This window comes from Bradysia coprophila, chromosome X (assembly GCF_014529535.1).
Source record: "Bradysia coprophila strain Holo2 chromosome X, BU_Bcop_v1, whole genome shotgun sequence".
Taxonomy (NCBI): domain Eukaryota; kingdom Metazoa; phylum Arthropoda; class Insecta; order Diptera; family Sciaridae; genus Bradysia; species Bradysia coprophila.
In genome coordinates, this window is record NC_050737.1 from 3,897,293 (window position 1) to 3,912,866 (window position 15,574).

The 15,574-nt window shown below is 38.5% G+C and overlaps 1 protein-coding gene across 4 annotated transcripts in view; it reads left to right on the forward strand.

Annotated features, from left to right (window-relative positions):
• Positions 1-7,884, forward strand: part of LOC119083755 (cadherin-86C) — a 106,879-nt gene extending 98,995 nt beyond the window's left edge. For 3 of the 4 annotated variants that reach the window (XM_037193539.1, XM_037193555.1, XM_037193547.1), the window contains exons 16-18: positions 4,467-4,557; positions 4,816-5,003; positions 5,068-7,884. In XM_037193539.1, coding sequence (XP_037049434.1) covers positions 4,467-4,557; positions 4,816-5,003; positions 5,068-7,624 — 2,836 coding nt within the window. In that variant the 3' untranslated portion in view covers positions 7,625-7,884. Of the gene's footprint in view, positions 1-4,466; positions 4,558-4,815; positions 5,004-5,067 lie in introns of those variants that run through there. The other variant, XM_037193564.1, reaches the window with a different exon arrangement.
• Positions 7,885-15,574: the final 7,690 nt, after the last annotated feature.

Genomic DNA, 15,574 nt, shown 5'->3' on the forward strand with positions numbered 1-15,574 from the left:
CAGAGCAGGGAAACAAAACTTACGAGCAATGCAAGAAGTTAATTTTATAGCAAGAAGAAAATCCGTTGCAGTTTATGCAATCGTAGATTACGTACTTGCTTCGAAATTGGTTGTTTTGATCAGGCTAGTCACTAGTCAAAACAACCCAAGTAAATGTGTACAACCAAATTCAAGTTGTTCACAATATATAATAGGCAAGGTGTTTACGTGACCAACTTCGGTACAATAGTACTCCCAAGACGAATACTCACTTAAGAGTTAAGAACTAAAAGAACTAAAACGTCTGTGCCATCTCAAACGGAGATAAGGCATTGTACTTTCTGCAGGAGCACTAAATTATCCGAAATCTCGACAACAATTGTTGTTGAGAATTGTATCTCACAATCACTCGTGGAAATCCTAATCTAGACGGCCATTAGAACGAATCACATCAGAGTACACACGAACGGAGAAAAGAAAGTGAAAAGTCAGTTACAATTGTACGATAGATCAATAAAGACGTGTTTCCGGGGACAGCATCCCCAAGTCTCAGTATTTCATTGTAGTGAATCGTAGAATTCCCAACAAGTGGCGCAGCAGGAAAACAACTATTTTGTATAAAATAGTGGAAAGCTCAAAAAACAGTGACGGCTGCAGATGCAGAATGGTGATGTTCAGCTGTTTTTCAAAAGAATCGCTCAGTAAAAATTGTGAACAAAAGTTAAAGAAAATCGACATTTGATAATCAACTGTTCAACTCAAAGTGAATTAGAACTCGTGTTATTCGAACTGTGAAGAATTATCAGTGAGTAATGTATGTCACGGAAATCATTATTCGGATTCGGAATGGGATGCTTTTGAACTGTCCTGTGCACTGAGATGCGAAAGTCATTTATGGTTGGCATATCCAAGATGTTGGCTGGCAGAATCGTAGCCATTCAGTAGCAGTCATTCAAATCTAGTCGTTGGATTACCTAACATTGTTGGATTGGAAAAAGTGCTTTACCATTCCTCATTCAAATCCAGTCGTTTAAGACGAAACGGTTGGTTGGTGGAATGTTGAATCGAGTGGTCGAAAAATTGCGTTACCGAAACGATTGTGGATCAAGGGCCAAAGTTTTCAATTATTTCAAAGGAAGACGAAAATCCAGTGGTGGATTCGTGTTGCTAGTGATTTCGTTGGTTCATTTAGTCATTACCGTTGGGCACCATACCAGTGACTGGTCGCTGGTTAACGAAAGTACAATAGCTGGCATTCGAATAACGATTCAGATGATAAGACCTCGCAGTGGTTGAATGTTGAATCGAAAGCTTGAGTGAAAGTTGCAGCTGGCACCACGCAGTTTATATTGTTACGTCAGAGATAAAGGAAACACGAGAAACAGTCTACAATCTTCCTGTAGACGTGAATCACTAAAATTTTCGACCAGGTGAGTGACTCTGTGACATTGACATTGACTAATACGCTTTTGTACTGGACGATTTGGTTGAAATGGTTGGTATTGGGGTTCAGGCATTGTTTTGAGTAGCATTTGGTGGTTATTGCAGGGTGTTTGTTGTTTGCAGCCAGTGAAATGAAATGAAAAATCGTTCATGCTCATTTTGCAGCGGTTTTTTTTTGTAAATTTTTGTTGAGCTCAGCGGTTCCGGAAGTTGTTTCTACATATCTGCAATTTAAGGGTGAACAGATTGGAAATTTCAACTGGCAGCACATTTGAGTAAAGAAAATTAAGTAGAAGGACATGAGGACGTTGGTTTGAGTTAACATTATTAGGGGGAGAAGTGTCAAGGTAGATTGACTGTGGACTATGACGAAAGTGACGAACGGTCGAAAAAATTAATTGACTAAAGAGATGTGAGTGGAGTGGTTTCAAGCGGAAACCAACGCGAGAAGTGTGAGAAATTCCTGTATCCAATGAGCATCCAATCACCTGGGAACGTAATCGAAACTAGCGGAGTTTGAATACTTTTGGTGGAACCAATTTTTCTACGCAGCATGTCGATGGAAAATTTCTGCGCAGCGAGGTAGAAATTGAATGATTTGATTTGGAGCATCAAAACGAGTCAATTCCACCGTGAATGGATATAGCTGGTATGGCGATGACTTCATGACGTAGGTGGAGGGGATGTTGCAAGGTGGGAGCAAGACACAGCAGACGACTCGTCAGAGAATTTAGTGGTTCAGAGCATCCGGAAAACGATGATAGAACGTTTAGTGGTTAAAATGTTGGAGTGGCAATCATAGCAGATTGTCTGGAGATTTCGATGCAAAAGTAGAGGTGAGATTTACTGGGGATGTGTCCGGAGTCGGCTCACCGGAGTGTCGGATTGGGCACAGGCAGTAATCTCTCAAGAAACCTTAAAATTGGTCGAAATTCTCTTCCCCAACGAATGGATAGTAAACTTTGTTGGTTGAATACAACGAAAGGGAAAGGATTCCATTGGTTGAGTCGTCAAACTAGTAAAAACGAGAAAAACAATGAACAGATAAGGAGGCAGCAGGCGCGTTGATTTTCCATGGCATACGGATTGGTTTGGTACGTTGGTTATCAGCCAGCGAACTGGCAATGAAGAAAATTGAAAGAGAAATTTTATTGTTGCACAGGAATTTGTTTTTTGGTCATTGGTTTGTCAGGCAGCGAGTTGACAACAGAGCGAATGATAAAATAGAAGCAACGAAATGAGACAATTCTAGCTAGTAGCGGACTGGCATTATCGAAATTGAGACTGGTAACAGTGAGGAATCGGTCAGTGATGAAAACCAATCTCCTTCGGAATTAATCAATGGACGACAGGTGGCATCCAATAGCATGAAGAAATGTAATGGTTGTTCAATGGCGTACTGGCAGCATGTAATGATCGGAACGAGTAACGTACCTACACAAAATGACTCTCACAGTTTGTGGTCGAGACGTAGTGGTCACCAGCGAAAGATGGAGCAGAGGTACATTTCGCACAGTAATGGCCTGCTGGTCAAGCAGTAGTGAACAGTAGCAATGGGAACATCTGACGGTAGAAAGGAGTTGGCATCAACAGTGGTCTCAACTGACAGCATTCAGTCATGCAGAGAAACACAACGTCGAAATTAGTTCAGCCAGTGGTGGACTGCCAACGAGTGGCAACCTTCAGAGCAGAAATAAATCGACAGTATACAACGATCACAACGATGAAGAGAAGCGCAACACCAGGAGGAGTAGTAACAGTGACTAGAACAAATTTAAACCCGAATTGGTCAGTGGCGGACTGACAACATGCAATAACAAAAAAGTCGAGAAATTGCTCAGTGGGTAAGAGATGAGATAAAAGCAACATGTAAGTGTACTGGACGACATCGAAATGGAAACGCGCTGATGCAATTCACACCATGGATGATCGAGACGTAGTGGTCGACGACGAATACGCACAGATACGAAATTCATGTGGTAATACATGGTCGAGCCGCAGTGGTCGACAGCAAGAGAAAGTGTAACGATACATTACGCACGGTAAATGATGGTCGAACCGTAGTGGTCGCCATCAAATTGGAAGCGCGAATTCACGCAATGGGAGAATGATCGAGCCGCAGTGGTCACACAGCACAGCACATTCAACGAAAGAGCTAGTAAAATTTCACGAAACTGTCTCGGTCAGTAGCGAACTAACTGGCAACTGTGACGAGGAAAGCTCCCCATCGAAATTGGTCAGTATAGGACTGACAGTAATGTCGACAAGAAATCTTTATTGAAATTGGTCAGTATCGGACTGGCAGTAATATCGACAAGAAATCTTGGCAGCATGCAATAACAGAAAGAAATCATGATCAGTGCAGCATTCAATGAAGACAGTACCGCAGTGGTAACAACGAAAAAGCGAGGAACATGGAAGTATGTTAAGGAAGTGAACATTTTGGAATCAGATTTTCTCGTACCCCTGGTGAAGTGAACAATTTGGTTGACCTCAATAACAAGGTTATGGAAGGTCAAGGTGGGAGTATGTTGAGAATTGTATCTCACAATCACTCGTGGAAATCCTAATCTAGACGGCCATTAGAACGAATCACATCAGAGTACACACGAACGGAGAAAAGAAAGTGAAAAGTCAGTTACAATTGTACGATAGATCAATAAAGACGTGTTTCCGGGGACAGCATCCCCAAGTCTCAGTATTTCATTGTAGTGAATCGTAGAATTCCCAACAATTGTCCAACAATTTACCAAACAAAAAGATTGACTTAAATATTTAATCAAACGAATTACCGATACGTTGGCTATACTACGACGCAAGCAACAAAATCGATATCACATCAGCACTTTATATCTGTTGCTTGACTAACAACCAACTTCTTCTCTATTCATTATGGTTTTTCATTAAATGAAAATGGTTTCTTGGTGAACTTATGGTAGAAGAATTTAGTGTATCTATAGCTTTTTCTGCAAACATAACCCTCTAAACTAACTAATTTCTTCAGCCATCATTAATGAATAATCGTCATTTCTTTTTCATTGTAGAAAAAGAGTAATTAGGGTCAATAGTTCAGAGGACGACGTTCATCTAGTTCATAGAGAATTGGGCGGTGGCAAACAGACAAAATCTGTTCAGGTAGCTTTCAAAAAATTAATTTTTTCTTTTAACTTTAACACAGTTTCTGAGTCACAAACAACAAAACTTTACACCACTTCTACTATAGTAAATTTACTGTCTATAATGTAGTTTCTGTAGCAGCACAAATAAACGATTACACTTTCGCTTATCCTACACACAATTTGTAGATCCCAAAAATTTGTAAACGCACAATTTTTTCGTTCGTCGAAACTATATCGAAAGCCATTGACCCTGATTTTTCTTCCAATTATCTAGGTGGCGGATTGGATGGGAAGAAGAGAAGCTTGGTCAGCGGAACGGTCATCGGACTCCCGAACAAAGCCAACACACTGGGAGTTTAGCCGACGAGTCAACAATCGGCAAAAATTACGCCACGAGCACCATGAGCATGAGATAGAGCCACGTGTCCGGTCGGCTGACGATAAACGTTCCATTAAAATAAGGTAAAATGGAGTTGAGAGTAGCGAAGTGCCGGTACAGACTCATTCATATTGTTTTTCCTTTCAGAAACAACTTAAAAGACATCAAATCCACCAAAGAAACACAGATCCACAATTCTCGAACTAATTTGATTAACGATCGTGATATTTACGTCGAAGATATCATTGATCAGGCCGACGAACAGGACTACGTCGACATAAAAAAGAAACAACGAATTTCCGACCAGCAAATTGACGACGATTCATTACGTCGCCACGAGATTGATCGTGGCAGCGACATTGGATACGACCAACGAAACAACATGAAACGGCAAGTGGCCCACGATACTGACAATGGGACGAATCGTGACCATTTGTACATCAAGGATGGCAATGCTGAGATTTTACGGTTAATAACGCGTGGCAAACAAGAAGAAGAAAATGTTTACGTAAATGTTCCGCCCGTCCAGCCACAACCGCAATATATTATGGTTGACAATAGTGGCAAAGAGATCTTAATGCGGCGGTTCATCGAGGAACAAGCGAACGGAAAACAAATAATCCGGGAACACTATCAGATATTGCCGGGCAACCAAATACACCAATCGTTACCGAATGAAGTGAATCATCCGCAGCCGATGACAGAATTGTACGTTACCAAGTCCCAAGCTCCCAGCGTAATCTACTCACAAAATGATCCAAACTTTGATTTGAAACTGCTGGGCTCACAAAATCTACTCAAGTCCGATCAAGCGCAAATCGACACACAACGAACGTACAACATACCGAATCAGTCAGCCGTACACCAAGAACTGGAAACATCCCTGAAACAACAGAATGCTTTGCTGCGACAGATTTTGTTGGAGAAAGCAAAACTGGAGGAGAAGTACAGCCAACAAGAAGTGGCTTTGGAAACACAGAGTCTTCCTGGCCACGCGATGGCTATTGCAACACAAACGGATTGCGAAACGGGTACCCAAACCGACGAGCCGTATAATATGAAACCGGAACGACGACGTGCTAGAAGTGAAAATGATGATTCCATGTCGGAAAGTGACTACGAATACATTCGATACAGTCCACCAAACAGTCCAGAGGGTGTGTACTGGATCAAGCGCAAACGTCACAAAAAGAAATCGAAACATAGAGATGCCATTAAACCGAGGCGTCGGGTTGTCATGGTTGAGGAAATAAAGCGCAAGATTCGAACTCCAATTGAAGAGGAAAATGAGGATCAACGATCACCCATCAAAAGTAGTCAGACAAAGTTGAACATTTTCAAACGACTTAAAAAGGACGGAGGTCTAAAGCGACGGGAAGTATCTGCCAAATCGGTTGCACTGAAGAAGGATGTCCTAATGGGGATATCTGATTCGTTGGATGAACAAACAAGCCCACTGGGACTGAGTAAGAAAAAACACATCCAAAAGATACACCAGAAGCACGTCGAGTATTTTGATGATTCCGACGACCAGTCGGATGACGATGATCCGTTCGGAAATGGCAATTACTCGGGCGATAGTTTAGAGAACTACTCGGAAATCGAGGAGTCACGAATTCGCCGAAGTTCGAGTCGAATATCGAGAAACAAGGCAATGCTGCGTAGAGGTTCTTCCATTGATATTAGGGATGTTTACAATAAGGACGAGGATTACATCAAATACATTTCGGATAGCATTGCTTCGACCCCAGCCATTCGGCATAGACTGTCACGGAAAGATAGCGGGAAAAGTGATCCCGACGCTAAACGCAAATTGAAACGGGATTCTGCGTCCGAACCACCCATCCATCGGTCGACTAAAAGACCAGCTCCAAAGGCTCCCACATCGAAATCAACAAAAATTGCCTCCACCGACAAATCTCGATCCGAAACGGATATTGTGAAAAAAATGGATGAGGAGACGACATCACGCAGTGTCCCCAAGTACATGGAGTGGTATTACAACAAGAACAGAGAAAGTGATTCGGAAAAGAAGCGACTGGACAGTTATCGGTTGGAAAAGGAGAAAAGTAAAATTTCCAATAAGAAAATCATTGGATCGACAGAAAAGCGAATCAAATCGAAGGCTCCAAAACAGGACGGGCAACCAACAAAACCAGAACCATTACCACGATCGATGCCATCCAAGGGACTTCGAATGCTGAAAGAAGACATCGACATGAACAAGACTCACAACCCGAAAATCCAAACTGACGCCAACCATCCGTTGTTACAATATTCGGAACACCGGTACGAATATGAATACAATCCAGCTCCCGAAATTCCCGTACCACCAACCAAACTTCCACACTACATTTACCCGGAAACACCACCGCAACACGGATCCGGTGATGCTAAGCCAAAAGCTAAACCACCGGCGAAACCAGCCCGACCATCGCCGATCAAAGAAAACGAAGTCACAACAGCCAGTCACAAAGTAGTGATTCCAATCGAATCCACCGAAAGCCAGCCGAATCAGTCAAAACAATTGAATGCTTCCACATTGGAAGATGATTTAGATTCTGGCATTGCCATGAATTCGTTGCTGAATAGTATGGGACGACGGAATCCAATTGCGGATAAAAAGAGCGTTTTCACCATTGCCTACGATGATGTGAAAGTGAAAAAGATTCCATCCGAAAGTGATTCGCCACAGTTTTCGTGAATCCATTTAGGTTTTGTGTTTGTTTTAGTTCCAAAATTGTTCTTTGGTGAAGGAATTGCAATGACTCATCACTTGGGGGATGTAGCCCTTGAATAAGAATTCGCTCAGAATTACTCCACGAAAATGTAGCGGATCTTTATGGTTGTAGATGACTGAGGTCTCGTTTTCGTAAGAAACTTTCTCTAACTGCTATCGGGAAATCTGGCACACGGTGCCAAAAGACCACAACTTTTAAACTACGTAAAAGATGAACTCGCACACGCAAGTTCATTGCTGCAAATGCTTTTTAGCCATGTCATCGACTTAATGACTCCTTTTACAAAATTTTGGTATCGAAAAATCGTGTGCGAGTTCACCTTTTACGTAGTTGAAAAGTGCGTTGTTTTAGCACCGTGTGCCAAATTACCCCACGCCTGATCTAATACCGTCCTCCGCGGTGGTTTAGGGATTTTGAAAACGGATTCTAACTCAATCATTTTCATATTATTTTCACGAAAATAATGAATGCGTTCAAGCTGAATCGACCGTTTTGAAGAATCGGCCATGCCTAGTTTGTTCAATCATTGGAAATTATAATTTCATGGACAAGGATGTCGTTCTTTTCGAAATTTGGAGGCTTCTCTACACTCGCAGTCAATAGCGAAAGGATGATAGTATTTTGTTCAAAAAGTTGGAGATTTCATTTCGATGGTGTTATTTGTGGCCAGAGCATAGCGAGGGCAACAGGTCACTCGAGAAAATGAAATTTCCTACTTTTTCCCGAGGTCAACACAACGTTTTCTTACAACAAAGGCTCCCAAAGTTTCAGCAGAGGTAAGAAAATAATTATTTTCTCGCCTGCGTTGTGATAATAGTTATTTACGTATCGATTGAGTAGGCCGAAAGAGTAACGTATTAAGTTTTGTATGCTTGCTAAGAGGACCGAAAGTAAAGACATGTCAATTAAAGGGGCGAAAGCGAAAGCTTTCGCCCCGCGAATTGACAGCTTTACTTTCGGTCCTTTTAGCAAGCATACAAAATTATTGAAAGTTGGTGGAGACGCAATTTATTCGTTTTTGTAGATTGTTTTTCAAAGAAACTCGACCTAAAATGGTCGCCAGAGAGCATTGCATTTTCTCCACAAGTATTTTATTGTTCCCAATTTATACGCAAAATGATCTTAACGGTGCAACTGAATGTTACAATTTTTTTTTGTATGAAATTATAGTTACTTATAAAACATAAAAACTCCATTAAGTTACTGCCATAAAAGAAAGTTTCAAATTTAGTTAAAAACTATTGAGTTTATATAAAGTGAAAGTACACAAAAAATGATATATATTACGTCTACCGTAGTTTACAAGTTAAGATTTCAAAATGGTGAATATGTTTAACAAATTTGCTACATTTATTTTAGACTAATTTATATAAAATGCAAATCCGTCCAATTTTTTACTACTAATTTTTGTATAGAGACTCGTAGCCTATATCAATAAGTAATATACTTTAGTCGAAGGTTTAAAGAGAAAAGAGTTTTATTTTGATTTATTTTTTAATTTGTGGCTCGGAAGATCACCATCAGTTGATATTGATATGCAGCGAACGAGTGTATTCATCAATTTATATATTTGATGTTAATGCAATTTGAGCCTTTGCAATTTGATGAAAATATTACGGCAATGCGTTCGAGTCAGCTCCCGATCGTTAGAATAATATTTTATTCACCAAATTGCAAAATGCGAATGGCAAAATGATATTGAGGAAGCATTTGGTCGCATGTATTAGGTAATTTTTTTCCACATTAAAAAAAAATCAAATTCTTAGAATTATGAAAATGTTAAAATTAAAGAAAATAATTTTTTGGAATTGTAAATATTAGTTGGATACAAGAAAATAAAAAAAAAAAAACATGAAAAAGGAAACTATATGTTGGTACCATTACATAACATACATTATTATATGATAAATAAATAAGCAAATTGTTGTTGTCATCTCAATAAAGATTTTTTTTTAAAAAAACGTTCCGAGTTTCTCTTATTGCACAGATATTTATATTACGGATCACGGATCTTCAATGAGCTATACCAAGAGGTATTCTTCTGAAAAACAGAAGACCGAAATCGGACGTATTTTCTATTGGAATTTTTTATACGTGCCCAGTAAGGTATTCGACCCCAGAACCCAAAACTACTTTCAAAAAAATTCTTCGAATCTTGTGTGGCTAGTGTGAGGTGATCAAAAGCCGAAACCTTACACTTTTCTTACAGAAATTTTTCGAGGTACACGAAACGTACATGGTCGTCGTGTGGGGTGTCATTAGAAAGGTAATTGCATGTACGGCGCATATATTTAGAAACTGTACAGACTGTAAGGCGAATGTGGCGTTGCCATTACCACGTTTTTAGTTAAAATTTGAATTTTCGGATAGTTTATCTTAAAAAGTTCGACCGAACCAAAAATTTCCCGTCTGGTTATGCCTTTATTGCATAGGTTGCGTCAAGCCAAAACTATTTGAATGGTTGAGTGATGAAATATAGTGTGGAATGAATAGAACGAATAAACCAAAGGTGTTTTCGTAACCAAATCCAAACATTTAATCTTATAAGTGATCTTACGGTACATCACAAATCAACCAAAAATATTGAGTAAAACGTGATGAAAAGTAAAAATTTTAAGAAAAAGTTTCACTCGCTCCGCTCTTGTAGTGTTCTGATAATCTGAAATACCTTTGACGATCTAAGCTTAAAATATTCTACAATTTAAACTCGTCTTGCAAGGATCAGCTATCGTTGTTACTACACACTGTATCCTATTCTAAAAAGTTCAAAGCGAAAGATGTATATGATATAGATATAAACACATGACACATGGGTAACGTTCAGGGGCGCTGAAAAACTTAATCCGCCACTGCCTATTATTAATTTATATCATCTGTTTATATCAGTCCTTTGAATGAAAAGTTCAAAAACTGTCCTCGTCTTGTTTTGATCGGTAGAAGGGAAGAAGTAAAAAAAAATGTTCCTTATATTCATAAAAACCGCAGCGATGAACATCGATAAAGGTCTGGTCCTAAGCAATGCATGGAAACCAATATTACCAAAAATATCAGACATCACACATACACCAAAACCAATAGAACAAATAACATAGCAACACGCACACATACAAACAATCGATGCAATACATTAGTTCCCTGAAGAAGATTACTGACTGTAATCGAAAGCTCGGAAAAAATGAATTATCGAAAAATCAAACCACGTATCCAATTATTAAAAAAGGAATAACCGCAGCAGATGATTGACATAGAGGTTTGTCAATATCTGCTTTCGAGTAGATATGAAAGGGCAAATTGAAATCGTGAAAAAGTTCCATCAAAAAATCCGCAAAATCAACGAAAAAACTCTTTATTTTAAGATTGACAGTTTTTCTTGCATTTAAGAGTTACAGTCAGAGAAAGCGAAATCTCAGCATAAATTTGCTTCAGACGTTTTTCAGCTAAGCCGCACAAACAATCAAAACTGATTATACGACTTTATACGGTTTTACCACTACTAACTTGCGTGGTAGCTGTTTCAACCGTATAAACAAGTAGAAACAGTTTTGATTGAATGTGTGCTGGAAAATAATTGCAGCAAATTCATGCTGGAATTTAACTCTGACTGTAACTCAAAAAATTCTTAAATGCAAGAAAATCCTCCAACTAAAAAAAAATTATTAAAAATCTAGCAAAAGGGTAAAAAAACCACTAAAAATCATTAGTTTTTACTTTTCGTGGGTTTCGTTTGTTTCTTTCATTTTATTTGTTCCACACGTATTCCACCACCACATAGAAGTAGCGTTTGTCGGCTACGTTTTTTCAATTCCACACTTACATGTGAGTGAAACGACTCTCGTTACGCTTCTCTTGTTGACAAAATGTGGAACGATGTGGAACAATTAAAACTGTAGAATGCTGTATGTCAAGAGACCTCAGAGTCAGCGTACCTTATTTCTACGACCATCATATGTTATCGATAACGACTTTAGGAATAAACGACACCCTGTGATTAAACTGATCTTACATAGCAAAAAGATTGTTTATAAAAATGAAGTAAAAGATTTGGAATAAATCTATTGTAAATATTTAGATCAAATGAAACAACAAACGATAGTGAAACTATACTTGCATTCTTTGAAATCTAAACACCACTATATCAACGTGGTGGAATAAATACCATCAATTGGATTGAAATCTCTAAGCAGCACCAAACTTTTCCACATTTTTTTCTATTATATACTTACACCGGCTGTAGTAAAAGTTAACAATCGCTTAACATCGATCAACATAACATTTCTACGATTTGTTTTCAAATGATACGAGCAAATATATCGCATAAAAGCTCTTCTGACATATCTCTTTCTCTCAGCGGAACGAAAGTATTGTCCCCTGGTATGAAAGTTGGAACTTTTTTGTTAGGGAAAGTACTGCGGAAAATTCGGTAATAAAAATTTTGGATCTTCTCGAATAATATAACCATCCCTTTATAGTCATTAACGTCGCTACGAGGAATATTGTAATGAGTCCTCTTCGGTTTTCCAAAACTTTATGTTTTTTTAGAACAGTTCGCGAAAAAAAATAGTGCAAAATATTTACAGTCTTGAAACCGTTCAATTAAACGAAAACATACACATCGAAAACATAACATAAACACAACATACCATACATAACAACAGAGTTCACTGAATGGAATACGTATTTACGACCTTCGTATTACCTCGCCTGTTACCCATGTAGAGAAGTGTGTGTATATAGAATAAGTATTCACGTAAAACCTTTGTGTTGTTTCATAATAATATTCATAGTAGAAATAAAATTCATCTCCTCTCTGCTTATGTTCGCCTGCTTTATGTGAACCGGTTGAAGATCATTTCTTTGTCTACACATTCACATTTAAAGCAAGCAGTCACTCTAATCAATTGGAAAATTGCGTATAACAGGTTACCAATAAAGTCATGTTTCGTGTAAAAATCGTAAAATTTTCTACCAATTTAACCAAAAAAAAAACAAAATGTCACATGAAATGGGATGACTGAAAATGGATGGAAATATTCAAAAACTTTGTTTCCAATTTATCCACTGTCTTTTAAATTGAACTAGTTAAAGATACACCCTATAGGCCGATTTCAACCATAAATGTATGTATACACCATATAGATGATGTATGTACATTGCTATGCTACGGGTAACAATTCAGTTTCATCGTACAAGTGCACATTCAATTGTTCAATTTATGCTCGCCTGGTGAAATTGAGCGAATTGAAGACACACTGGACACACTGGCACGCGCGCGCACATACTTACAAGAAAGGCCTCATCTCTCTTGAACAGTGGAAAATAAGAAGAAGAAAAAAAACGAAGCCAAAACACATTTTAGCGTTCACAATAAAAGGATATGCTTAGAAGTGTGTGATTCCGATGATGTAGTAAATACACCAATCATAATGGAAGAAAATGTTTACTGTAGTTGTCGACCGATATATACATAATCCATTATTCAAGTTATTAATTTTATGTTCGTGAAATCTGGTTATAGCCATCGCATCGTGTTGATATACAGTATTGTTAATTAAAAGCTACAAAAATGCAATTGTATGTACTGGCAAAGATATAAATTAATCGAATTTCATCACGGTTCCATTTAATTTTATAAAATGAATGCAATGTTGATTTTAATGTGCGAATATTGGAACTGAAGTATGTGAAATTATTATGGTTGGATTTCCGGTGTTCATATGGGAGTTATGGAGATATGTTTTTTGGGCTTTGGATTTGGGTGGATCAAATTTAATCTTGTTCATGAAATGTTCACATTGTAGCTTAAGCTATGTATTTACCTACCAACCTACCTACCTACCTACTCCTCTTTCTCAATACCTTGACCGAATTTAAATAGAAATGAGGGTGCGATTTTTTCAACTACAGATTCCATGGCTATTTCACGTTCTTATCAAAAACAGCTATTCAATAAAATGCTCTTCATGAAGCCGAAATATCGCCCTTAACAGATCAAAGAATTTATAATGATTGCAACATCCTAGTTCATCACTTGTTAATGACTTGATTAATATTTGGTTAATCATCCCTAGGTATGAAAGGGACTGTTGTTTCTTCTGATTTCTTGAGCGTCACTCAAGTTCTTTCTAGAAAAGTTGAATAAAGCTCTGAATAGGCCTGCCTATTCTACTGAGCGTGACAGTTCACCTCCACCGTAAGAATGGACCTCAGCATATGTGTCGTGATGAGGTTGATAATGATGTCCTCCTACTCCTCCACCATAGTCTTGGTCATGTCTAGAATTTCGAATTGTAATAAATTTATTGGAGTCAAATCCACCAGTAGGAGCTGATGAGCCGTATTTCAGTCCGTAGCCGTGTGGATTGTTAGGACTGTAATTAAGTCAGAAATCAATTTTGGTCGCCCTACAAATGCTAAACAAACATTTGAAAATCCCAACTACAGTTTTTTGAATTACCTTTCGCAATAAATCGACGTACGGTAGAAATACGGATTCAGTTGATTGTTTTAGGTGATTAGTTTTAGCAAAATCTATTGAGCAGAAACGGACATTTGAGCAAAGTTAGTTTTCATTGCGCAGAAACGGACAAGCAATCTGGTCAAGTCTCTTGCTGTAGTTTTTACAAAGTGACCATTTAGGTAAGGGCGTTCGGACAAAATAACTACGAAGGACATATTTTAAAAACAAATTGTGAATAACACCTGCTAGCACAGACTGGAGGGAGAGCCGCCAAATTTCAGCCGTCGAAAAACGGCGGCTAGGCCCAAAACGACCCGCCGCCGCCGCCGGAGATTTTGGTCGGCTAATTGCAGCTAGCCGCCGTAAGCCGCCGCCAGAGGTTTAGGTCGGCTAACTCGGCGGCTGGTGCATATTTTATCCAAAAAAAGACAAAAAGACGACACAAACCAACAACATTAAATTCATTTTTTGGAACAGTACCGTCCGTCACTTGAGAATGTACTCCTACTTTTAATGTCCCTTGCGATGTCTATCTTTAAGATATTTTCTACTTTGATTTTCGTAAGTTTTTTATTTTTTCTTCAAAACAACATTCCAAGAAAAATTGAGAAATTTAAGAAAATTTCCAAGAATTTGTAGAAAATATTGTCGATGGACATGGTCTTTTGTTTGTGAAAATCCCAAATTTTATGAAAATCGTAAATATTCGTAAAAATTGCGAAAATTCGATTCGTAAAAGATTTGAAATTTCATGAAAAGCGCAAAAATTCGTTAAAAGTGCGAAAATTACAAAAATTTGTCATCCAGCCGCCGCCAGCCGACCTTTTTGGTCGGCGGATAGGCCCAGTCATCGCCTGAACTTTTTTAACGGCTAAGCCGTACTTAGCCGCCGCCACCACACCTTTTTTGGACGGCTAGACGCCGCCGGCGTTTATTTCTCGGCTCTCCACTCTGCGCTAGCAGAATATATAGGTAAGAGAATATAAGTATCTAAGCAAAACTTAGAAGTGTCTTAAAGGATCTAATGAGAAGTATTTGTGAGAATTTGATAACAAAAACTGAAATATGAAATGTCCACTTACGTACGAAATTCGGATTCGGATTCACCACTGTACGGAATTCAATTTTGTAAAAATGTGTCGAGATTGCAATGAATTTATATAGGTCAACCGACAAACCGGACTACCGTTGCCGATTTATCTCGCCTAATGTCAAAAATCTCGCGAGGTGTTGATCTCGCATTTCTTGTTCGATATCCACCTTCTATCAGTATACAATTTCCTTGCGAGATTGTATGGACAAAATTCGTATTTCCGTTTTGGAAAAATGCTACTCATATTCTTCCATAACTGACAAGAACGCACACTACATTATTACATCTCTGTCTCAGGCAATCGAAGAGAGCAATAATAAGAGTATATAACAGAAACAGATCTATTGCTCGTTTTTCGGGGGG